The sequence below is a fragment of the Oncorhynchus clarkii genome, chromosome 10 (genome assembly GCF_045791955.1).
Source record: "Oncorhynchus clarkii lewisi isolate Uvic-CL-2024 chromosome 10, UVic_Ocla_1.0, whole genome shotgun sequence".
Classification (NCBI taxonomy): Eukaryota; Metazoa; Chordata; class Actinopteri; order Salmoniformes; family Salmonidae; genus Oncorhynchus; species Oncorhynchus clarkii.
Window position 1 is genome coordinate 31,685,719 of NC_092156.1, and position 26,614 is coordinate 31,712,332.

The window sequence follows — 26,614 nt, forward strand, 5'->3', positions numbered from 1 at the left end:
GCACGACTCTAACACCATCATTAAATTTGCCAATGACACAACAGTGGTAGGCCGATCACTGACAAAAATGAGACAGCCAATAGGAAGGAGGTCAGAGACCTGGCCTTGTGGTGCCAGAACAACAACCTCTCCCTCAACGTGATCAAGACAAAGGAGATGATTGTGGACTACAGGAAAAGGAGGACCGAGCATGCCCCCATTCTCATCGACGGGGCTGTAGTGAAGTAGGTCGAGAGCTTCAAGTTCCTTGTTGTCCACATCATCAACAAACTAACATGGTCCAAACACACCAAAACAGTTGTGAAGAAGGCATGACAAAACCTATTCCCCCTCAGGAGACTGAAAAGATTTGGCATGGGTGCTAAGATCCTCAAAAGGTTCAACAGCTGCACCAGAGAGCATCCTGACGTGTTGCATCACTGCCTGGTATGGCAACTGATCGGCCTCCGTCCGACCACAAGGCACAACAGTGGGTAGTGCGTACGGCCCAGTGCATCACCGGGGCCAAGCTTCCTGCCATCCAGGACCTCTAAATTTTGCAAAAACTCCAGCCACCCAAGTCATAGACTGTTCTCTCTGCTACCGCACGGCAGGCAATACCGGAGCGCCAAGTTTAGGTCCAAGAGGCTTCTATACAGCTTCTACCCCCAAGACACCGTTGCCGCTTGTTATAGACCCCCTTCAGCCCCCAGCTGTGCCCTGGACACCATATGTGAATTGATCGCCCCCCCATCTATCTTCAGAGTTCGTACTGTAAGGTGACCTAAACTGGGACATGCTTAACACCCCGGCCGTTGCATTAGCATCGAATAGCCCCCGCGATATACAACTTTTCAGGGAAGTCAGGAACCAATATACTCAGTCAGTTAGGAAAGCTAAGGCTAGCTTTATGAAACAGACATTTGCTTCCTGTAGCACTAATTCCCAAACGCTTTGGGACACTAAAGACCATGGAGAATAAGAGCACCTCCTCCCAGCTGCACTGAGGATGGGAAACACTGTCACCACCAATAAACAATAAATCTACGATAATCGATTATTTCAATAAGCATTTTTCTACGGCTGGCCATGCTTTCCACCTGGCTACCTCTACCCCGGCCAACATCTCAGCACCCCCTGCAGCAACTTGCCCAAGCCCCCCTGCTTCTCCTTCACCCAAATCCAGACAGCTGATGTTCTGTAAGAGCTGCAAAATCTGGATCCCTACAAATCAGCTGGGCTAGACAATCTGGACCCTCTGTTTGTAAAATTATCCGCCAAAATTGATGCAACCCCTATTACTAGCCTGTTCAACCTATCTTTTGTATCGTTTGAGATCCCCAAAGACTGGAAAGCTGCCGCGGTCATCCCCCTCTTCAAAGGGGGAGTCACTCTAGACCCAAACTGTTACAGACCTATATCCATCCAGCCCTGCCTTTCTAAAATCTTTGAAAGCCAAGGTAACAAACAGATCACCGACCATTTAGAACCCCAAAGAACCTTCTCCACTATGCAATCTTCCGAGCTGGTCATGGGTGCACCTCAGCCATGCTCAAGGTCTTAAACGATATCATAACCGCTATCGATAAAAGACATTACTGTGCAGCCGTCTTCATCGACCTGGCCAAGGCTTTCGACTCTATCAATCACCGCATTCTTTTATTTTTGCATTTTCCAATTAAGAACATTCAAAACAAAAGTGAAAAGATATTAGATAAATGATAGGACAAAGTGACAGTAACAGATGAGCGTTACAAAAAAATAAATATATAATTACATATACAAACATACAATAAAAAAAATAATAATAATGAGACATTGGATCATATGGTCACCTGCCGTAGGCTACATATTATACATTACGTGTGAAACATTATGTGAGGATTATATAGAGAGATTCAATCAATGTGATGTGGGGGGAGATTCTCCATAAAGTCCAATCACCGCATTCTTATCGGCAGACTCAATAGCCTTGGCTTCTCAAATGACTGCCCCGCCTGGTTCACCAACTACTTCTCAGATAGAGTTCAGTGTGTCAAATCGGAGGACCTGTTGTCCGGACCTCTGGCAGTCTCTATTACAGGTCGAATGATTACAATTTTTCAACGCCGATACCGATTATTGGAGGACCAAAAAAAGCCGATACCGATTAATTGATTTATTTGTAATAATGACAACTACAACAATACTGAATGAACACTTTTATTTGAACTTAATATAATACATAAGTAAAAATCTATTTAGTCTTAAATAAATAATGAAATGTGTAAAATTTGGTTGAAATAATGCTAAAACACGAGAGAAGAAAGTAAAAGTGCAATATGTGCTATGTAACGTTTAAGTTCCTTGCTCAGAACATGAGAACATATGAAAGCTGGTGGTTCCTTTTAACATGAGTCTTCTATATTCCCAGGTAAGAAGTTTTAGGTTGTAGTTATTATTGGAATTATCGGACTATTTATTTCTATACCATTTGTATGTCATATAACTTTGACTATTGAATGTTCTTATAGGCACTATAGTATTGCCAGTGTAACAGTAAAGCTTCCGTCGCTCTCCTCGCCCCTACCTGGGCTCGAACCAGGGACACATCGACAAGCCACCCTCGAAGCATCATTACCCATTGCTCCACAAAAGCCGTGGCCCTTGAAGTAGTTGTTCCCCTTGCTCTGCAAGGTCTCAGAGCGTGTGACGTCACCGATTGAAACACTCTTCAACTGATTGCTGCCTGCATCCACCCCCCCGACTAGCATCACTACTCTGGACGGTTCGGACCTAGAATATGTGGACAGCTACAAATACCTAAGTGTCTGGTTAGACTGTAAACTCTCCTTCCAGACTCACATCAAGCATCTCCAATCCAAAATTAAATCTAGAATTGGCTTCCTATTTCGCAACAAAGCCTACTTCACTCATGCTGCCAAACATTCCCTCGTAAAACAGACTATCCTACCGATCCTTGACTTCGGCGATGTCATTTACAAAATAGCCTCCAACACTCTACTCAGCAAACTGGACGTAGTCTATCACAGTGTCACCCATTTTGTCACCAAAGCCCCATATAGTACCCACCACTGCGACCTGTATGCTCTCGTTGGCAGGCCCTCACTACATATCAGTCGCCAAACCACTGGCTCCAGGTCATCTATAAGTCTTTGCCAGGTAAAGCCCCACCTTCTCAGCTCACTGGTCACCATAGCAACACCCACCCATAGCACGTGCCCCAGTAGGTATATTGCATTAGTCATCCCCAAAGGTAACACTTCCTTTGGCCACCTTTCCTTCCAGTTCTCTGCTGCCAATGACTGGAACGAATTGCAAAAATCTCTGAAGCTGGAGACATATCTCCCTCTCTAACTTTAAGCATTAGCTGTCAGAGCAGCTTACCTATCACTGTACCTGTACACATCCAATCTGTAAATAGCACACCCAACTACCTCATCCCCATATTATTACTTACCCTCTTTGCACCCCAGTATCTCTACTTGCACATCATCTGTACATCAATCACTCCAGTATTAATGCTAAATTGGAATTATTTCACCTCTATGGCCTATTTATTGCCTACCTCACTACATTTGCACACACTATACATAGATGTTTCTATTTTTCTTTTCTATTGTGTTATTGACTGTACATTTGTTTATGTGTAACTCTGTTGTTGTTTTTGTCACACTGCTTTGCTTTATCTTGGCCAGGTCACAGTTGTAAATGAGAACTTGTCTCAACTGGCCTACCTGGTTAAATAAAGGTGAAATAAAAAAGGTAAAATAAACATAAACTATTGTAATTTACAGCTGCTCTTTCATTATTTGTTATTCTTAGCTCTTACTTCTTTTTAATAGGTATTTTCTTAAAACTGCATTGTTAGTTAATAAGCATTTCACTACAAGGTTGTATTTGGCACATATGACAAACAATTTGATTTGAAAGAGATGCAGAGGCATCACTTGTAAAGGAGGGAATGGAGAAGTACAGGAGAGACTGTATCCATCTCTAGGCTTCTAGCTACATGCCCTCTGGCAGTGCATGGGCTATGTGGATCTATCTATTATCAGCAGCTTGGTGCACCCCATACCTCCAAGCTATAGAGGGATGACATGGCCTGTACACAGGGAGCTGCTGGGTTCCCACAGCATGTCTGTGAGGTGGCATTCCACTCAATAGAGGCACCATGCAGAGAGCAGGTGGTTGAGGTTACGAGAGCCAACTAATGCACCCACACACTCCTTTTCACACGCTAATGGGTGTGGACAGTGCATGCTTGCACACACACTGAAAGAGCTCCATGCCATTCACACACACTCAAACCCATGTGGGATATTTTATAGAGCTTTACAAGATGGAACAAGTAAAACATGAACCTATTTTTAGTCATGTTTGGGGGTTGTGTGAAAGAGAACTGCTTAACAAAAGGGGGAAAAACCTGACTTCTCCTTTTACTTCTCAAATGGCAGGTACTGTATCAAAGCAGACAGACCTTTAAGCATGGCTCTCTCTTTGCCTCTGGTTAACCAGTTCCGGTTGCTGCTTCTGACACAACACTAAGACTGGCATAACACTTCTGTTGTAACAATGGATAACATTGACTAGTTCTGACAGAGCATGACTTCTGACATATGAGAGCAGGAATAAGCCCAAAAACTTTTTCAGGGATGAAAAACCCCCCACATACAAACCACTTGGAGGGACCACATATAACCACCCACTCACCACTTTATCCTCTTTCTGGTTATCAGAGGCCAGCAGGCTCCATTCGATGTCCAGGGGGCCAGAGTCCTCGGGGGCCAGAGAGAACTGGCAGTCCAGCTTGACGCTCTCACTGCTGGCCTTCTCTATGGACGTGGGCCCCTGGGACGTGATCTCCAGGCAATGGGCTACACCTGGACACACAGAGGGAGAAGAGAGAGAGAGATGAAGTCCACTAGCCTAATAGCGCACACTGATTGCATAGCATTCCCATCATGAGCACCTAGGGGCTACTCATAGAATTAGAATGTCTAATTCTAAGTCGAATGTTATTTCTAAAATGAAAATCAGGATTTCATCTGACAGTGCCTCTGTTCACACTGGTACATTAACAGTTGGAGATTTGAGTTAAGGTTTTAAACAGGATTATGGAGGCAGCATTTCAAATCTTCGAAATAGAGCCTTCATAAAATTACACATTTTTAGGAGGTCAAGTGATACACATCAGTAAAATGTGAACCACACAGGAAAAAACAGCAGAAAGAATAGGTTGACACGTAAAAAACTGACACTGTTGCTCATCATCCAACTGGAGCATCATATTCTCAAGGAGTTATTCTTAGAACGAATAAACATAATTTCCTTGTGACATCAACGGAGCTAAAGATTCTCTCCATTCAATTCAATAAGCGCTTTAAGCCTCCACATGGAACTACAGTCCATAGAGAATGGAGTTGTCACATGCTGCCGCCACAGAAAAATCCTTTTGACATAAAAAAATATATTTTTTAACTAGGCTGCCAGGCTATATCCCCTTGATGTAGCATTGTGTGCTGAGGCAAGTGTTCAAAATCCTCTCAGACAACTATGTGTAAGATGCAATACCACTGAAATGATCTATACGGTTTACTACAGCCTGGTTGTACCAACACATGAAAAGCAAAGATGAAACGATCTGAATTATTTGGAACAAAATTAAAAAGCATACATACAGTGGGCGCGCGCGCACACACACACACACACACGCACACACACACGAGAGAGACAATAGCCTGGGTTGAAACTGTATTCTGTAATCTAAAGTAAGCAGAGGCTGGAGCAGGTTGGCCATATGGGCAGTTCTCAGACCCACTGAGCTACATCAAACGAACCCCTCTGCTGCATGTTCTGCCAGCCCAATATTTGAAAGTAATCTGCTCGTGTGTAATTTGATGGTGGGGGCCTGTCGTACTGGGGGTAGGCTTGAGCGATATACCGTATAACGGGGTATTTTTAAATACAGACCTCAAGCTTTTCAATACTGTTTAAAAAGTATAATTTTGAAGTCTAAGATGTGACAAATAAATTATATCAGCTCAGGACTCCAGCTTTGCATTTGGTTTCTTAAATTGCTAGCTAAGCAGCTAGATGTCTAGATCAAGCTTTTTGGTTCCAGCAGAGACATTCTAGCCTGAGTACCAGTCTCTTTAGCTAACATTCCACTCCTTGTCATTGCCAGGGACTAGCCTTTCTGCCATCTTCAAATATGCACATTACCATAACGAGCTTGCGGAGAACAGAGGAGATGATCCTGATTCGAAAAGCCTCACAGCTATCCTCCAAATCACAACAATTATCCAAATATTGGATCTATCACTTTTTTTTCTCCCCACAGAACATGTTGGTATCCGGTTGCTAAGCAACAGTTTGTTTTCCCAGAAGAAACCAGTCGGTCAAAAGTTGCTGGCTCATGTCTAAATACTCAAGCTAAATACATACTGCAATTCCAAATCAAGAAACCACTTTGCTTTGATTTTAAGCCTCAAAATACAACAACTTGCTAACAGCTAAATGTTTCTTTTTGACTTTATGATTCTAGATCTATTTGAGGCGCCACATGGAAAATGTTATTTCCAACAACCAATGAGAAACTCTGCCGTAAATCCAACTGCATATTGAATGTTGAGATTGCCTTAAGGTCAGTCTCTTTGGCAATGACATGGAGTGGCAAGGAGTTGAATGTTAGCTAAACATACTGGTACCCAGACTAAAGACATTCAAGATCCCTGTTGCTTAAATTGTTTAGTGCGTTTTCTTTGGGGGGGGATAGCACCCCTTGTGTGCACTTCCGGTAATACCGTGTACGCCGATATGGTACAGAAACCCTAGCTGGGGGGCACTCGGCACCCAAGATCCCCCACAGAAGACCGAACTTCCACAGAACATACAGGCTGAAAGTCTTCTCTGTTCTCACCTCATTTGTCTGTTCAGTCGGTAGTGTGGTGGGATATTCTATATGTTGCAATTGTTTCTCCACCCTAGACAGCCAGGGGATATCATATAACATATACAAGCTCCCCAATTATACACTAATATAAAAACGCAACATGTAAAGTGTTGGTCCCATGTTTCTTGAGATTAAATAAAATATTCCAGAAATGTTCCATACGCACAAAAAGCTTATTGCCATCAAACTGTGCACACATTTGTTTACATCCATGTTAGTGAGCATTTCTCCATTGCCAAGATAATCCATCCACCTGAAAGGTGTGGCATATGAAGAAGATGATTAAATAGCATGATCATTACACACGTGCATCTTGTGCTGGGGACAATAAGAGGCAACTCGAAAATATGCACTTGTGTCACACAATGCCACAGATGTCTCAAGTTGAGGGAGTGTGCAATTGACATGCTGACTGCAGGATTGTCCACCAGAGCTGTTGCCAGAGAATTTAATGTTCATTTCGCTACCATAAGCCACCTCTCCAAAGTCGTTTTAGAGAATTTGGCAGTACATCCAACCGGCCTCACAACCACATGTAACAACGCTAGCCCAGGACCGCTAGCCCAGAACCGATTTCAGTGGGCAAATGCTCACTTTTAATGGCCGTTTGAAGTGTGTTCTTCACAGATGAATCCCGGTTTGAACTGTACCGGACAGAAGGCAGACAGTGTGTATCGCGTCGTGTGGGTGAGCGGTTTGCGGATGTCAACGTTGTTAACAGAGTGCCCCACGAAGGCGGCGGTTATGGTATGTGCAGAGGCATAAGCTACAGACAACACAATTGCTTTTATCTATGGCAATTTCAATGCACAGAGATACCGTGACGAGATCCTGAGGCCCATTGTCGTGCCATCACCTCATATTTCAGCATGATAGTGTACGGCCCCATGTCACAAGGACCTGCATACTCGCAAGACATGTCACCCATTAAGCATGTTTGAGATGCTCTGGATCGACAATGGAGTGTTTCAGTTCCCGCCAATATCCAGCAACTTCGCACAGCCATTGAAGAGTGGGACAACATGCCACAGGCAACAATCAACAGCCTCATCAACTCTACGTGAAGGAGACGTGTCTCGCTGCATGTGGTAAATGGTGGTCACGCCAGATACTGACTGGTTTTCTGAACGCATGTCGCATTTATATTTTTGTTCAGTGTAATTTCCATGGTGATGAGAAAACTCATACACACTCACAAATAGTGTATTCCTCCATACATAATGGTTCACAATCAATAGGCATGTTGAATAAGAATGAAAAGCACAACAATGCAAATAAACTCAGCAAAAAAAGAAAAGTCCTTTCACTGTCAAATGCATTTATTTTCAGCAATCTCAACATGTGTAAATATTTAAATTAACATAACAAGATTAAACAACTGAGACAAACTGAACAAGTTCCACAGACATGTGAATAATGTGTCCCTGAACATAGGGGGGGTCAAAAGTAACTGTCAGTATCTGGTGTGGCCACCAGCTGCATTAAGTACTGCAGTGCATCTCCTCCTCATGTACTGCACCAGATTTGCCAGTTATTGCTGTGAGATGATACCCCACTCTTCCACCAAGGCACCTGCAAGTTCCCGGACATTTCCGGGGGGGAATGGCCCTAGCCCTCACCCTCTGATCCAACAGGTCCCAGACGTGCTCAACGGGATTGAGACCCGGGCTCTTCGCTGGCCATGGCAAAACACTGACATTACTGTCTTGCAGGAAATCGCGCACAGAACGAGCAGTATGGCTGGTGGCATTGTCATGCTGGAGGGTCATGTCAGGATGAGCCTGCAGGAAGAGTACCACATGAGGGAGGAGGATATCTTCCCTGTAATGCACAACGTTGAGATGGCCTGCAATGACAACAAGCTCAGTCCGATGATGCTGTGACACAAAGCCCCAGACCATGACGGACCCTCCACCTCCAAATCGATCCTGCCCAGAGTAAATGCCCCAGTATAACACTCATTCCTTCGACGATAAAAGCGAATCCGACCATCACCCCTGGTGTGACAAAACGGCGACTCTTCGTCAGTGAAGAGCACTTTTTGCCAGTCCCGTCTGGTCCAGCGACGGTGGGTTTGTGTCCATAGGCGATGTTGTTGTCGGGGATGTCTGGTGAGGAACTGCCTTACAACAAGCCTACAAGCCATCAGTCCAGCCTCTCTCAGCCTATTGCGGACAGTCTGAGCACTGATGGAGGGTTTGTGCGTTCCTGGTCTAACTTGGGCAGTTGTTACCATCCTGTACCTGTCCCGCAGGTGTGATGTTCAGATGTACTGATCCTGTGCAGGTGTTGTTACACGTGGTCTGCCACTGCGAGGACGATCAGTTGTCTGTCCTGTCTCCCTGTAGCACTGTCTTAGGCGTCTCACAGTCCAGACATTGCAATTTATTGCCCTGGCCACATCTGCAGTCCTCATGCCTCCTTGCAGCATGCCTAAGGAACGTTCATGCAGATGTGCATGGACCCTGGGCATCTATCTTTTGGTGTTTTTCAGAGTCAGTAGAAAGGCCTCTTTCGTGTCCTAAGTTTTCAAAACAGTGACCTTAATTGCCTACCATCTGTAAGTTGTTAGTGTCTTAATGAACATGCATCTGTGGAACGGTTAATTGTTTATGGTTAATTGAACAAGCATGGGAAACAAGTGTTTAAACCATTCACAATGAAGATCTGTAAAGTTATTTGGATTTTTATGAACTATCTTTGAAAGACAGGGTCCTGAAAAAGGGACGTTTATTTTTTTGATGAGTTTAGGAGTGGAATTCCTTTCAATTACACTTGAAACATCCCTTTTGTCAATCTTTGAATTGAATACACATTCTGTTTGTGATGACTCAGTTCTAAGTGAGTGTCATCGGCACAATGCTTGCTGGCTGACCGACGGGCAGAAACTCCTAGAACCTGTTTGTCTGGACCTGGAGGTAACATTAGTTAGTGATACACGTGCACCACCCTCACTGCTCATCGGTCTCCAACCACCTCACCTCACCTCCTCTGGAGCATAACAGACTGCGATGAAACACACACACACACAGCCCAGTCTCAGTCACATGATATTGTGGCTGTGAGCAGACAAACAGGCCCAAGCCCCACTCTCGCTCAAGCCAATGGCATGTATCTGATGCTCAGCAGGCTGTGCTCTCACTTACTGGTCTGAGGTAAAACCACACAACTAATATTAGACACGTCAAGGAACACAAAACCATCACTCTCTCATCCCAGAATATCCAAGAACTGAGGTAATCTGCCTTTGGCCAAAATAGTAGGAACCTAGACTGGACCAAATAAATTAGAAATTCCAAAACATAGTATTGAGGAGATGGACCCACTGGTTGTCCTCTAGGTTACAGAGAGCTGGTTGTCCCATCCACTAAACTACCAGGTGTGAAACAGGAAAGGGAGTATGCTAATTTGGTATAGAGCACATCTTAAATGAATCAAAACAGGAACATTTTACTTTTGGCTAGAAATTCTAAAATAAATTATCTGAAAAATGTCCTTGTGTGTGCTACCTACAGATGAAGTCGGAAGTTTACATACACCTTAGCCAAATACATTTAAACTCAGTTTTTCACAATTCTTGACATGTAATCCTCGTAAAAATTCCCTGTCATATGTCAGTTAGGATCACCACTTTATTTTAAGAATGTGAAATGTCAGAATAATAGGAGAGAGAATGATTTATTTGATTTATTTCAGCTTTTATTTCTTTCATCACATTCCCAGTGGGTCAGAAGTTTACACTCAATTAGTATTTGGTAGCATTGCCGTTAAATTGTTTAACTTGGGTCAAACGTTTTGGGTAGCTTTCTACAAGCTTCCCACAATAAGTTTGGCGAATTTTGGCCCATTCCTCCTGACAGAGCTGGTGTAACTGAGTCAGGTTCGTAGGCCTCCTTGTTCGCACATGCTTTTTCAGTTCTGCCCACAAATATTCTATGGGATTGAGGTCATGGCCACTCCAATACCTTGACTTTGTTGTCCTTAAGCCATTTTGCCACAACTTTGGAAGTATGCTTGGGGTCACTGTCCATTTGCAAGACCCATTTGCGACCAAGCTTTAACTTCCTGACAGATGACTTGAAATGCTGCTTCAATATATCCACATATTTTTCATTCCTCATGATGCCATCTATTTTGTGAAGTGCACCATTCCCTCCAGCAGCAAAGCACCCCCACAACTAGATGCTGCCACCCCCGTGCTTCACAGTTGGGATGGTGTTCTTTGGCTTGCAATCCTCCTCCTTTTTCCTCCAAACATAACGATGGTCATTATGGCCAAACAGTTCTATTTTTGTTTCATCAGACCAGAGGACATTTCTCCAAAAAGTAAAGTCTGTGTCCCCATGTGCAGTTGCAAACCGTAGTCTGGCTTTTTTATGGCGGTTTTGGAGCAGTGGCTTCTTCCTTGCTGAGCGGCCTTTCAGGTTATGTCGATATAGAACTTGTTTTACTGTGGATATATATACACTCTTGTACCAGTTTCCTCCAGCATCTTCACAAGGTCTTTGTTGTTGTTCTGGGATTGATTTGCACTTTTCGCACCAAAGTACGTTCATCTCTAGGAGACAGAACGCGTCTCCTTCCTGAGCGGTATGATAGCTGCGTGGTCCTATGGTGTTTATACTTGCGTACTATTATTTGTACAGATGAACGTGGTACCTTCAGGAGTCTGGAAATTGCTCCCAAGGATGAAACAGTCTACCATTTTTTTGGCTGATTTCTTTTGATTTTCCCATGATGTTTCGCAAAGAGGCCCTGAGTTTGAAGGTAGGCCTTGAAATACATCCACAGGTACACCTCCAATTGACTCAAATTACAGTGCCTTGCGAAAGTATTCGGCCCCCTTGAACTTTGCGACCGTTTGCCACATTTCAGGCTTCAAACAAAGATATAAAACTGTATTTTTTTGTGAAGAATCAACAACAAGTGGGACACAATCATGAAGTGGAACAACATTTATTGGATATTTCAAACTTTAACAAATCAAAAACTGAAAAATTGGGCGTGCAAAATTATTCAGCCCCTTTACTTTCAGTGCAGCAAACTCTCTCCAGAAGTTCAGTGAGGATCTCTGAATGATCCAATGTTGACCTAAATGACTAATGATGATAAATACAATCCACCTGTGTGTAATCAAGTCTCCGTATAAATGCACCTGCACTGTGATAGTCTCAGAGGTCCGTTAAAAGCGCAGAGAGCATCATGAAGAACAAGGAACACACCAGGCAGGTCCGAGATACTGTTGTGAAGAAGTTTAAAGCCGGATTTGGATACAAAAAGATTTCCCAAGCTTTAAACATCCCAAGGAGCACTGTGCAAGCGATAATATTGAAATGGAAGGAGTATCAGACCACTGCAAATCTACCAAGACCTGGCCGTCCCTCTAAACTTTCAGCTCATACAAGGAGAAGACTGATCAGAGATGCAGCCAAGAGGCCCATGATCACTCTGGATGAACTGCAGAGATCTACAGCTGAGGTGGGAGACTCTGTCCATAGGACAACAATCAGTCGTATATTGCACAAATCTGGCCTTTATGGAAGAGTAACAAGAAGAAAGCCATTTCTTAAAGATATCCATAAAAAGTGTTGTTTAAAGTTTGCCACAAGCCACCTGGGAGACACACCAAACATGTGGAAGAAGGTGCTCTGGTCAGATGAAACCAAAATTGAACTTTTTGGCAACAATGCAAAACGTTATGTTTGGCGTAAAAGCAACACAGCTCATCACCCTGAACACACCATCCCCACTGTCAAACATGGTGGTGGCAGCATCATGATTTGAGCCTGCTTTTCTTCAGCAGGGACAGGGAAGATGGTTAAACTTGATGGGAAGATGGATGGAGCCAAATACAGGACCATTCTGGAAGAAAACCTGATGGAGTCTGCAAAAGACCTGAGACTGGGACGGAGATTTGTCTTCCAACAAGACAATGATCCAAAACATAAAGCAAAATCTACAATGGAATGGTTCAAAAATAAACATATCCAGGTGTTAGAATGGCCAAGTCAAAGTCCAGACCTGAATCCAATCGAGAATCTGTGGAAAGAACTGAAAACTGCTGTTCACAAATGCTCTCCATCCAACCTCACTGAGCTCGAGCTGTTTTGCAAGGAGGAATGGGAAAAAATGTCAGTCTCTCGATGTGCAAAACTGATAGAGACATACCCCAAGCGACTTACAGCTGTAATCGCAGCAAAAGGTGGCGCTACAAAGTATTAATTTAAGGGGGCTGAATAATTTTGCACGTCCAATTTTTCAGTTTTTGATTTGTTAAAAAAGTTTGAAATATCCAATAAATGTCGTTCCAGTTCATGATTGTGTCCCACTTGTTGTTGATTCTTCACAAAAAAATACAGTTTTATATCTTTATGTTTGAAGCCTGAAATGTGGCAAAAGGTCGCAAAGTTCAAGGGGGCCGAATACTTTCGCAAGGCACTGTATGTCAAGTAGCCTATGAGAAGCTTCTAATGCCATAATATTTTCTGGAATTTTCCAAGCTGTCTAAAAGGCACAGTCAACTTAGTGTATGTAAACTTCTGAACCACTAGAATTGTGATACAGTGAATTATGAGTGAAATAACCTGTCTGTAAACAATTGTTGGAAAAATGACTTGTTTCATGCACAAAGTAGATGTCCTAACCGACTTTCCAAAACTATAGTTTCTTTTAACAAGAAATTTGTGGAGTGGTTGAAAAACTAGTTTTAATGATCAACTGTATATCCATTCCCCCCACTTTAATGAAGATAGCTTCTCCATCCTAGGGGGGTCAATCACTGTTGCGCCTTCTTCACCACGCTGTCTGTGTGGGTGGACCATTTCAGTTTGTCCGTGATGTGTACGCCGAGGAACTTAAAACTTTCCACCTTCCCCACTACTGTCCCGTTGATGTGGATAGGGGGTGCACCCTCTGCTGTTTCCTGAAGTCCACGGAGGTGACAGCATTCCATCCCCCATATGACCCCTGAGAAACAACTACCACAACATAACCAACAACAAAAACGGGTCACAACTCCTGCAGCTCTGTCACGCACACAGTTCCTACAGACCTACAAAGAATTTGAAAACTAATCTAGCATTGATAAACTTCCATATCTGTTAGGTGAAATACCTCAGTGAGCAATCACAGCAGCATGATTTGTGGCCCTTGCCACGAGAAAAGGGCAACCAGTGGAGCAAACATTGTCAATACAATCTATATTTATCAATTTTTTCCCCTTTCTATACTTACAACACTGTACATAGCCAATAATAACATTTGAAATGTCTATCATTTTCTTTTAATACTTTTGCAAGTAATGTTTACTGATCATTTCCATTGTTTATTTCCCCTTTGTTTATTCCATTTGCTTTGGCAATGTAAACATATGTTACCCATGCCAATGACGCTCTTTGAATTGGAGAGACCGAGGAGGCCCTTAGAGCATTTTATATGGTCACGAAACACTAAGCTCTAACCACTATGAACCCCACATTGCTGCGGCAGCTGATTCTGTTGTCCATTGGATCTGACAGACGTCCTTGTTCACAGCAACTCAGTCACAGCCCTGAGCAGCAGACAACACCAGTGAAATCAGAGTAATAGAAACGAAGTGAGATGAATGCCTATTAAAGTCAACACTGACAGAGCCTGACGTCTTTGTGACAAAGAGCTATGTATCAATTCATCAGGCGCTGGTAAATAGCAGAGAAACAGCCTACATGCAAAAAACGAAGATTACATTTTCGAAACGCATTACATTCAGCTGGAACTGTTTGAGGGAATTGTTTCCCTTGACGTTTTATCAGGAGGCAAGATGTTTTCTATCTAAATGATGGGACCTTGATGACCTTGGGCTGCTTTTGTCTTTATTACAGTTGATACTCACTGACGTCTCTCCCTCTCTCCACAACCAAACACACACAAAGGGAAAAGTACTATTTCATGCTCTCATCTAGTCACATTTAAGCTTCCTGCAATGCGTGTAATGAGGGTTCAGATGAGAACAGCACAAGCACGCAGCTCTGAAAAGAGGAGATAGCAGTGTTCTGTGTGATTTAAGGTTAATTCAACATTACAACTAAGTGGAATTTATGACCACTACCTCCTTACCCTCAACTACCTCTCCCCTTCTCTCCTCCCTTCATTCTTGGGTAGGCCAATCCTCCGAGTGCTCGGAAAATTGCCTAAACAGTACCCACAAATATATATATTTTTTTATAAAAGTAGTCAACGGTCCTCTGCTCTGCCTCAGATTTTTGATTAGCCAGTAATAGCCACATAAAAATGAAAGTGAAGCTAATGGCATCTGAGCCATTACTCTGTATTCTCCACTGTTCAAGTCCCTTGGTAATGAATGTAGTGAAGGGATATTCCGCCACACTTTAACACTACATACACTGCTCCAAAAAATAGAGGGAACACTAAAATAACACATCCTAGATCTGAATGAATGAAATATTCTTATTAAATACTTTTTTCTTTACATAGTTGAATGTGCTGACAACAAAATCACACACAAATTATCAATGGAAATCAAATGTATCAACCCATGGAGGTCTGGATTTGGAGTCACACTCAAAATTAAAGTGGAAAACCACACTACAGGCTGATCCAACTTTGATGTAATGTCCTTAAAACAAGTCAAAATGAGGCTCAGTAGTGTGTGTGGCCTCCACGTGACTGTATGACCTCCCTACAACACCTGGGCATGCTCCTGATGAGGTGGCGGATGGCCTCCCGAGGCATCTCCTCCCAGACCTGGACTAAAGCATCCGCCAACTCCTGGACAGTCTGTGGTGCAACGGTGGATAAAGCGAGACATGATGTCACAGATGTGCTCAATTGGATTCAGGTCTGGGGAACGGGCGGGCCAGTCCATAGCATCAATGCCTTCCTCTTACAGGAACTGCTGACACACTCCAGCCACATGAGGTCTAGCATTGTCTTGCATTAGGAGGAACCCAGGGCCAACCGCACCAGCATATGATCTCACAAGGGGTCTGAGGATCTCATCTCGGTACCTAATGGCAGTCAGGCTACCTCTGGCGAGCACATGGGGGGCTGTGCGGCACCCCAAAGAAATGCCACCCCACACCATGACTGACCCATCGCCAAACCGGTCATGCTGGAGGATGTTGCAGGCAGCAGAATGTTCTCCACGGCGTCTCCAGACTGTCACGTCTGTCACGTGCTCAGTGTGAACCTGCTTTCATCTGTGAAGAGCACAGGGCGCCAGTGGCGAATTTGCCAATCTTGGTGTTCTCTGGCAAATGAAAAACCTCCTGCACGGTGTTGGGCAGTAAGCACAACACCCACCTGTGGACGTCGGGCCCTCATACAACCCTCATGGAGTCTGTTTCTGACCGTTTGGCTCTGGCAGTGCTCCTCCTTGCACAAAGGTGGAGGTAGCTGCTGGGTTGTTGCCCTCCACGTCTCCTGATGTACTGGCCTGTCTCCTGGTAGCGCATCCATGCTCTGGACACTAGGCTGACAGACACAGCAAACCTTCTTGCCACAGCTCGCATTGATGTGCCATCCTGGATGAGCTGCACTACCTGAGCCACTTGTGTGGGTTGTAGACTCCGTCTCATGCTACCACTAGAGTGAAAGCACCGCCAGCATTCAAAAGTGACCAAAACATCAGCCAGGAAGCATAGGAACTGAGAAGTGGTCTGTGGTCCCCAACTGCAGAACCACTCCTTTATTGGGGGTGTCTTGCCAATTGCCTATAATTTCCACCTGTTGTCTATTCCATTTGCACAACAGCATGTGAAATTTATTGTCAATCAGTTTTGCTTCCTAAGTGGACAGTTTGATTTCATAGAAGTGTGATCGACTTGGAGTTACATTGTGTTGTTTAAGTGTTCCCTTTATTTTTTTGAGCAGTGTATAAAAACACCCAGATGGCTGTGGCTTTTATACACCATGCACATTACTGTAATGGCTCGTGTTCACTAGCACACGGTAAATTACCGCGTGCCGCTTAGGCAGCCCAGAGTAGCTCACTTGTGGGAGTGCTGGCAGCACATTTAATTGTGCGTCAAGATTTCAGTATAGCAGGTTTGTATGAAGGTCTGGTTATTAAATGGGTAAATAGTTAAAGTAATATTCTCTAAAATTCTTTGGTGACAAACTTTGCTGTGCTGTTTCCAAATCATCCATATGGCTGGGAGAACTTATTCAAGTAAGTAAATATATTTTGAAAATGTAAAAAAAAAATATATATATTTATTATTAGCGAACTAGCTAGTGCTGGCTAACTCAAATGAGCTGCTAGCTAGCCAACTTTACAAAGCGTATAGAAAGCTAGCTAAGTGAATTACATATCCCCAGCTACCCAATGTCATATTAGCTAGCTATCATAAAGCATTTATCACTGTAAAAAAAAATGCATTCGTAGGTAGCTAGCTAACAGCCATGGAGGATGGTGAAAGGATAGCAGCCCCAACTGTCAAAGTGAGAAAGTAGGCTATTCTGGATAGGGCAGGTACTTTGTGTAGTTCCAGTCCCTGGAAGTGAGGACAGAGATAGTAACATAACATTCAGTGCTGTCTAATTTGAGTATAATGCAGTCTGTTTCATGTGAGGTTTTCTGTCCTCAGATACAGAGAGCTGTGAAAGCCTGTCTGCAGATGAAGAGGTCCCAATGAAGAGCAGTGGGTCTCAGTCCTGGTCCTGTGGACGCAAAGGGGTGTACATTTTGTTTTTGCCTTAATACTACACAGCTGATTCATCAAGTCATCATCAAGCTTCAAGTGTTTTTTTATATATTCATTTGTGATGCTATCCTTGTTATGATCCTGCTATTGTCACATGCATCAATCAATCCAATGTTATCATGATTTGTTATAAGGGATATTATTACTTCAGTAATCCACAATGATCTTGTGATGTAAAAGTCTAATAATGATATTATCATCCATATTCCTACAGATACCTTGTAACTGGAGATTTCTTCAAAACGATTGCCTACAGTTACCATGAAGGGCACTGGAAGGTTGGGTGACCAGGTCCATCTGGGACTGCCTCCAGGAGGAATTCAGGCGTGTGAAGGCTACCTGTGTCCTGCATAACTTTATGAGGATGGACACGAGGACCAGGAGGGGATCTGCAGCTCGCTGCCGTGTGCGAGCGAAGTCTGCTGCTCTGTAGGATGTTTCAAGGATGGGGTCCAACAATGCAGCAAGAGGAGCAATCAGTGTGCGGGAGATGGCAACACCGTAGACTATACTATGCACAACCAAAGGCTCTTTTAAGAGCCACCCAGATTGCAATTAGAGTAATCTTCTATTTACCTAGCCATGTCAACTGCAGTTACACACTTCCCAGTTTCTTTCTTTAACAACCTTATTTTCTGAATAACAGTCTCTGTCCTTCACTTCATCCCTCTCTCCCCTTCTCCAGAAATCCTCTAGGTTATATCAGCTGTGTCGGTGAATCCCTCCCGCATCTGAACTGGCTACAGAGGGCACAGCATGATCAGAAGTGATGCTTTACATTGAAATACAGATAGAGATGTAGTAGTCCCAGAGTTAATGATCCAAGGTCAGTTTTGCCTTTCACCTCCTGATGATGACTGACGGTGTTAAAAAAAAGAGAGGCTTAAACAGGCTCTCATCTGCAGGTATGTTGATGTGAGAAAGGTTGTCATCCCCCAGTCCCGTCATCGCCACCTCATCCGCTCTTAAGATTATCTTTGGGCCAACTGGGAGCCCAAGGCTGGTTAGGAGACACACTATTATGTAATTGTGATGAATTGAGAGAGTATTAAGGTAGCACTGTGATTCATTAATCATATGCAACCTTCCCTGCTCCTCTGTTCTAATCACTTTGTCTTTCTTTTCTCCCCCCACCTTTAACCAGGTAGGCTAGTTGAGAACAAATTCTCATTTGTACACCTCTTTCTTTCTCTGTTTTTATAATGCACACCAGATGTGCATTGAAGTACAGATTGAACTTGCATTTATAATATATTACGTATTTATAAAGACTTGGATAATGAACTTGTCAATAAAGTGTTTCACATTCTCTACTGGTTGAAAGTAAGTCTCATTTGATGAAATACTACACCTATTCTGTTTACCAGATCAGTGCAGATGAAGGAAATTAGATGGAGATGAACCGGTTTTATAGTATTTACATGATGCATAGGAAGTGTAGGGTACGGTTTCTTAAATCAGCCTTTAACTAGTTTAATCATGTTTTTTTGGTTGCTACATGATTCCATAGTTTATGTCTTCACTATTATTCTACAATGTTGAAATAGTCAAAATAAAGTTAAAACCCTTGAATGAATTAACCTGTATATTTAAGAACAATGAAAGTGGTGGTGGATAGATTATGCTAGATCCTTTCACGCGACAACTAGAGCCTTAAAAATTAAGGACAACAAATCTGATTAAATAGGTGGAACCCAGTGCTGCCAGAGAGCTATTCTTTGATGTGGAACATAACTAGTCAATGCTATAAATCACCTCGCTACTACACTCACTTATAGCAGACTAACACAAAACGCAACCCTGCGTAGCACTGACAGGCAGGGAAGTTGCTAGATTCACACACGCAAGTGATTGGGAAATGGCCTTTATTCTACGTGCTGTTACTGGGCACTCGGTGAGATCGAGCTCTGTGTGTGTAATCACTTTGTTATATTATGGGATGTCCCTTTAGTCTTTATCCAGAGTCATGTCAGCCTGGCCCAGGAAAATGGCACCGCTAACAGAAAATAGAGGGTGATAAGATAATAGGTTATGGTCCCAGGAAAAGGACCACAAATATGATTAACCTGCTGGTCAATGTGGGTAAATGCGCACGCATGCGCACACTGTACTATCCTTGAAAAATGCTTGACCATGTTAGTGGGTAACTGCCCGTCTACCTCCTGTTGCGGTGTGTGGAGTGGGGCAGGTAGCCTTGCGGTTAACGTTGGCCATTCAAGGTCACTGGTTTGAATGCCAGAGCCGACTAGATGAAAAATCTGTGTGTCCTTGAGCAAGGCACTTAGCACTAATTGCTCCTGAAGTCTCTCTGGATAAGAGCGTCTACCAAAATGTGTAATGTAAATGTCAGGGATGCAAAAAAGTTGACCCTTTTTTGTGTGCACTGAAACATGCAAAAGAAATCCATGCTAGGGGGAAATGCAGGTTTTAACTAATTAAACAAAAGAATATGATCTACATGATCAGTCTGTGTGTAAAATAAAGTGGTTAATGTGAACCTAACTCCCAGGTAAAACATGTAAAGAAAGCAATCCAATGTTATTTATTGCCTAGACTAAACTGAAAATGACACTCAAGTATTGAGAAAAAAACAATACACTAATATTGCAGTTAGCCACGACAGCCTTTATAATAGAACGCTTGTGACCACACATCTAAATAAACATCTTAAAGTAGAAATATAATGAAACAGGCATTCTATTTTTGCTCTATTATAGTGGAAATTATAGTAGACATTGATCAAGTGTACAAGGCTACATGCGTGCAAAAAAATCCCCCTGTCACACACGTTACCTTCAAATTCAACACAACAAAAGCAATATATTTGGGCTACACTGCACATTATTACATTGTACACTTTCTGCCTGTGGACATCTGTTCTACAATATGCCAGCAGAGCATGATACCCTTCGTGGACATAATTGATCTCTTTCAGGCAGCGTGTACACCTGGCATACCCCATTATATCCACTCTATTGAATAAGTGAGAAAGAGGGAAGTGTGTGCTGTTCCTTTCACCATATTGGCATCCAGCTTAAGCCAGGCCCACACTTGATGCCTGAATCCACTTGTTTAAACAAGAAACTCCTCATTTTCACCTAATTCTCCCTTTTGAAAATGAACCACATACTGTAGAGGGAAAACATTAGTTCACAGATAGCAGTTAACTAGCTAACAAACTTACATTTCACACCGATTGCCAGGGTCCAGTAAGCAACTAACACGTATAACTTGAGTAACAGCAAGGAGCTGTAATGTTATACCAGTTGGTTTGGTTACTAACGTTACCTCATCTGATTTTGTAACTTAAGCTAGCTAATGTTAGCCATCTGCCTTTATTTGCCAGCTAATTTTCACACCATAAACTCAATTGATCAGTTAAGTTTGCTAATGTTGCTCAACATTTCTCAGGCTAGCTAAGGGAGGATTCGATCCAGCTAGCAAGATACTTAACACTAACAATACTTGTTCCACCACACTTTCTCCCTCACCTCAAACTTTCCAAATGCCAGTTGTTTTCGTGTTACAGCTCATGAAGTACGCTTATTCACCTTCTCCGTCGTCAGGTTTCTCACCGACCCCTTTGTTATCGTTCAGGGGACGTCCCTGTGCCCCAGAACACTAAGGTAACCTGCCTAAATATGACTACCGACCCGTAGCACTCACGTCTGACAACTTGAAGTGCTTTGAAAGGCTGGTCATGGCTCACAGCAACACCATCATCCCAGAAACCCTAGACACAATCCAATTTGCATACCGCCCAAACAGATCCACAGATGATCCAATCTCTATTGCACTCCACGCTGCCGTTTCCCACCTGGACAAAAGGAACACCAATGTGAGAATACTATTCATTGACGACAGCTCAGCGTTCAACATCATAGTGCCCTCAAACCTCATCACTGAGCTAAGGACCTTGGGACTAAACACCTCCCTCTGCAACTGGATCCTGGACTTCCCGACGGGCCACCCCCAGGTGGTAAGGATAGGTAACACATCCACGACGCTGTTCCTCAACACGGGGGCCCCTCAATGGTGAGTGCTCAGTCCCCTCCTGTACTCCCTGTTCACACATGACTGCATGGCCAGGAACGACTCCAACACCGTCATCAAGTTTTCCGATGACAACAGTGGTAGGCCTGATCACCGACAACGATGAGACAGCCTATAGGGAGGAGGTCAGAGACCTGGCCATGTGGTGCCAGGACAACAACCTCTACCTCAACGTGATCAAGACAAAGGAGATGATTGTGGACTACAGGAAAAGGATGACCGAGCACGCCCCTATTCTCGTCGGCAGTGCTGCAGTGGAGCAGGTTGAGAGCTTCAAGTTCCACCAACCAACTAACATGGTCCAAACACACAGTTGTGAAGAGGGCACGACAAAGCCTATTCCCCCTCAGAAGACTGAACAGATTTGGCATGGGTCCTCAGATTATCAAAAGGTTCTACATCTGCACCACTGAGAGCATCCTGACTGGTTGCATCACACTCTGCTCGGCCTCCGACCGCAAGACAGTACAGAGGGTAGTGCATACGGCCCAGTACATCAATGGGGCCAAGCTTGGTGTCAGAGGAAGGCCCTAAAAATTGTCAAAGACTCCAGCCACCCCAGTAATGGACTGTTCTTTCTGCTACCACACGGCAAGCAGTACCAGAACACCAAGTCTAGGTCCAAAAGGCTTATTAACAGCTTCTACCCCCAAGCCATAAGACTCCTGAACAGCTAATCAAATGGCTCCGCAGACCCCTCTTTTACACGGCTGCTACTCTATTATCTATGCATAGTCACTTTAACTCTATATACATGTACATATTACATCAACTAACTGGTGTCCCCGCTCATTGACTCTACTGGTAACCCCTGTATATATCCTCGGTATTGTTATTTTAGCGCTGCTGTTAATTATTTGTTACTTTAATTTTAAATTATATACTTAACACTATTTTATTAACTTATTAAAGCATTGTTGGTTAAGGGATTGTAAGTAACCATTTCACTGTAAGGTTGTACTCGGCATGTGACAAATAACATTTGATTTGAATTTCGCCCAAAGGTGACTAGTTTTCTTCCCTGAAATGTGTGTTTGCTGAGTGTGTGTGTGTTGAGGGGGAGGGGAATGAACAGTGAGAGCAGAGGTACACTGACTAGCTATTTAAAAAGTCTCATGACTACTCATGCCTGCTTCGCTCCGTGTGACTGAATGACTGGCTCCTCTTACACACAAATTGTGTATGTCTGACATGGCAGATCCAACCATTGTTACCTGGCGACCAGCACTGTCTGATAGGAATGTGTGTGTCAGAGCCCTCCAACTCCACAATGTTGCCCATGTCCCCCCAGCAGCCCTCCAACCTACACCCAATTGTGGTGTGTGGGTCCCCAGGGGCCCAGATTTTTCCCAGTCATGCTGATTGTAGACCCCCTTTGTCAGAGCACAATGAGGAAAGAATCACGTCTCCTGGCAACAGATCCTACTGAGAATGCTGCTGTTGCTACAGCACTTGAGATACCGAGAGTAGAGGGGGAAGGAGAGGACAGAGAAATGCTGAGCAGGAGAAGAATGTGGATTTGTGAAAGAGGGAAATTACATGTTGCTCAAAGGTTTAATATTTTTGTGGGAAAGTAAGGACCAGTCATCAGACAGAATCCAGTCAAGGGAGTGAGGTGCCTATTAAGACAGACATCATCCTAAACAAGGGCCTCGAAGATAGAGCGCAATGAAAGAGAAATTTAAGTACCGTTAGGTGACAACAATTAAACCATGTTTTCAGTTGTCCTTCAACTACAACTATGCTGAACGTTATCGTCAGTTGAGAGGTTATGCTTGGAGGGGTACAAATAGTGCATACTTTCCCACACATTCCAGATAACATTTTCTGTGTCTACGCACTGCACTCTGTTAACCTGTTTGGGATAGGGGGCAGCATTTTCACGTTTGGATGAAAAGTGTGCCCAGAGTAAACTTCCTGCTACTCAGGCCCAGAAGCTAATATATGCATATTAGTAGATTTGGATAGAAAACACTGAAGTTTCTAAAATTGTTTGAATGATGTCTGTGTGTATAACAGAACTCATATGGCAGGTGAAAAACCTGAGAAAAATCCAACCAGGAAGTGGGAAATCTGAGGTTTGTAGTTTTTCAACTCGTTGCCTTTCTAATATACAGTGTAAATGGGGTCATATTGCACTTCCTAAGGCTTCCACTAGATGTCAACAGTCTTTATAACCTGGTTTCAGGCGTCTACTGTGAAGGGGGAGAGAATGAGAGCTGTTTCAACCAGGTGTCTGGCAGAAGGACATGAGCTGGTCACGCGCATGGCCATAAGAGCGACCTGCATTCCATTGCATTTCTAAAGACAAAGGAATTGTCCTGTTGAAACATTATTGAAGATTTATGTTAAAAACATTCTAAAGATTGATTCTATACATCGGTTGACATGTTTCTCAAACTGTAATATAACTTTTTGGACTTTTCGTCTGAACTTTCGCCTGGACTTGCCCGCGCCTCGTGAGTTTGGACTTGTGAACTAAACGCGCTAACAAAAAGGAGGTATTTGGACCTAAATTATAGACTTTATCGAACAAAACAAACATTTACTGTGGAACTGGGATTCCTGGGAGTGCATTCTGATGAAGATCATCAAAGGTAAATGAATATTTTTAAAGCTATTTCTGACTTTTACTGACTCCACAACATGGCGGGTATCTGTATGACTTGTTTTTGTGTCGGAGCGCTGTATTCAGATTATTGCATGGTGTGCTTTTTCGGTAAAGCTTTTTTGAAATCTGACACACCCTGTTGCATTAAGGAGAAGTATATATTTAATTCCGTGCATAACACTTGTATCTTTTATCAAAGTTTATGATGAGTATTTCTGTAAATCGATGTGGCTCTCTGCAAATTCCCCACTCCGGCCCCAGCTGTGCCCTGGACACCATTTGTGAATTGATCGCCCCCCATCTAGCTTCAGAGTTCGTTCTGTTAGGTGACCTAAACTGGGATATGCTTAACACCCCGGCAGTCCTACAATCTAAGCTAGATGCCCTCAATCTCACACAAATCATCAAGGAACCCACCAGGTACAACCCTAAATCCGTTAACATGGGCACCCTCATAGACATTATCCTGACCAACTTGCCCTCCAAATACACCTCTGCTGTTTTCAATCAGGATCTCAGTGATCACTGCCTCATTGCCTGTATCCGCTATGGGTCCGCGGTTAAACGCCCACCCCTCATCACTGTCAAACACTTCCTCAAACACTTCTGCGAGCAGGCCTTTCTAATCGACTTGGCCCGGGTATACTGGAAGGATATTGACCTCATCCCGTCAGTCGAGGATGCCTGATCATTCTTTAAAAGTAATTTCCTCACCATCTTAGATAAGCATACCCCATTCAAAAAATGCAGAACTAAGAACAGATATAGCCCGTGGTTCACTCCAGACCTGACTGCCCTTGACCAGCACAAAAACATCCTGTGGCGGACTGCATTAGCATCGAATAGTCCCAACGATATGCAACTGTTCAGGGAAGTCAGGAAAGCAAAGGCTAGCTTTTTCAAGCAGAAATTCGTGTCCTGTAGCTCTTACTCCAAAAGGTTTTGGGACACTAAAGTCCATGGAGAACAGGAGCACCTCCTCCCAGCTGCCCACTGCACTGAGGCTAGGTAACATGGTCACCACTGATAAATCCATGACAATCGAAAATTTCAATAAGCATTTCTTAACGGCCGGCCATGCCTTCCTCTTGGCTACTCCAACCCCGGCCAACAGCTCCACCCCCCCCCCCCCCCGCAGCTACTCGTCCAAGCCTCCCCAGCTTCTCCTTCGCCCAAATCCAGACAGCAGATGTTCTGAAAGAGCTGCAAAACCTGGCCCCATACAAATCATCTGGGCTAGACAATCTGGACCCTCTCTTTCTAAAACTATCCGCCGCCATTGTTGCAACCCCTATTACCAGCCTGTTCAACCGCTCTTTCGTATCGTCCGAGATCCCTAAAGATTGGAAAGCTGCCGCGGACATCCACCTCTTCAAAGGGGGTGACACTCTAGACCCAAACTGTTACAGACCTATATCCATCCTGCCCTGCCTATCTAAAGTCTTTGATAGCCAAGTTAATAAACGGATCAATGTCCATTTCGAATCCCACTACACCCACCCGTAGCACACGTTCCAGCAGGTATATCTCACTGATCATCCCCAAAGCCAACACCTCATTTGGCCGCCTTTCCTTCCAGTTCTCTGCTGCCAGTGACTGGAACGAACTGCAAAAAAAAAAAATCGCTTAAGTTTGAGACTTATTTCCCTTACCAATTTTAAACATCAACCATCTGAGCAGCTAACCGATCGCTGCAGCTGTACATAGTCCATCTGTAAATAGCCCACCCAATCCATCTACCTCATCCCCATACTGTTTTTATTTTATTTACTTTTCTGTTCTTTTGCACACCAGTATCTCTACTTGCACATCATCATCTGCTCATTTATCACTCCAGTGTTAATCTTCTAAATTGTAACTATTCGCTCCTATGGCCTATTTATTGCCTTCCTCCTCATGCCTTTTGCACACACTGTATATAGGCTCTTTTTTCTACTGTGTCATTGATTAGTTTATTGTGTTATTGGCTTGTTTATTGTTTACTCCATGTGTAACTGTGTTGTTGTCTGTGTCACAATGCTTTGCTTTATCTTGGCCAGGTCGCAGTTGCAAATGAGAACTTGTTCTCAACTAGCCTACCTGGTTAAATAAAGCTGAAATAAATCAAATAAAAAATAAATGAATAAAAATTTGCCTGAGGTTTTCGAGGCACAACATTACTGAACATAACGCGCCAATGTAAACTGAGATTTTTGGATATAAATATTAACTTTATCGAACAAAACATACATGCATTGTGTAACATGAAGTCCTATGAGTGCCATCTGATGAAGATCATCAAAGGTTAGTGATACATTTTCTCTCTATTTCTGC

General features: G+C 43.4%; 1 protein-coding gene across 2 annotated transcripts in view; it reads right to left on the reverse strand.

The window, feature by feature from the left end:
- LOC139418264 (coxsackievirus and adenovirus receptor homolog) overlaps positions 1-26,614 on the reverse strand; it is a 111,712-nt gene that overhangs the window by 41,962 nt on the left and 43,136 nt on the right. For both annotated transcript variants that reach the window (XR_011635292.1, XM_071167590.1), the window contains exon 2: positions 4,693-4,862. Coding sequence is in view for 1 of the 2 variants with exons in the window: in XM_071167590.1 (XP_071023691.1) it covers positions 4,693-4,862 (170 nt within the window). In the remaining variant the exon portion in view is untranslated. The remainder of the gene's footprint in view (positions 1-4,692; positions 4,863-26,614) is intronic.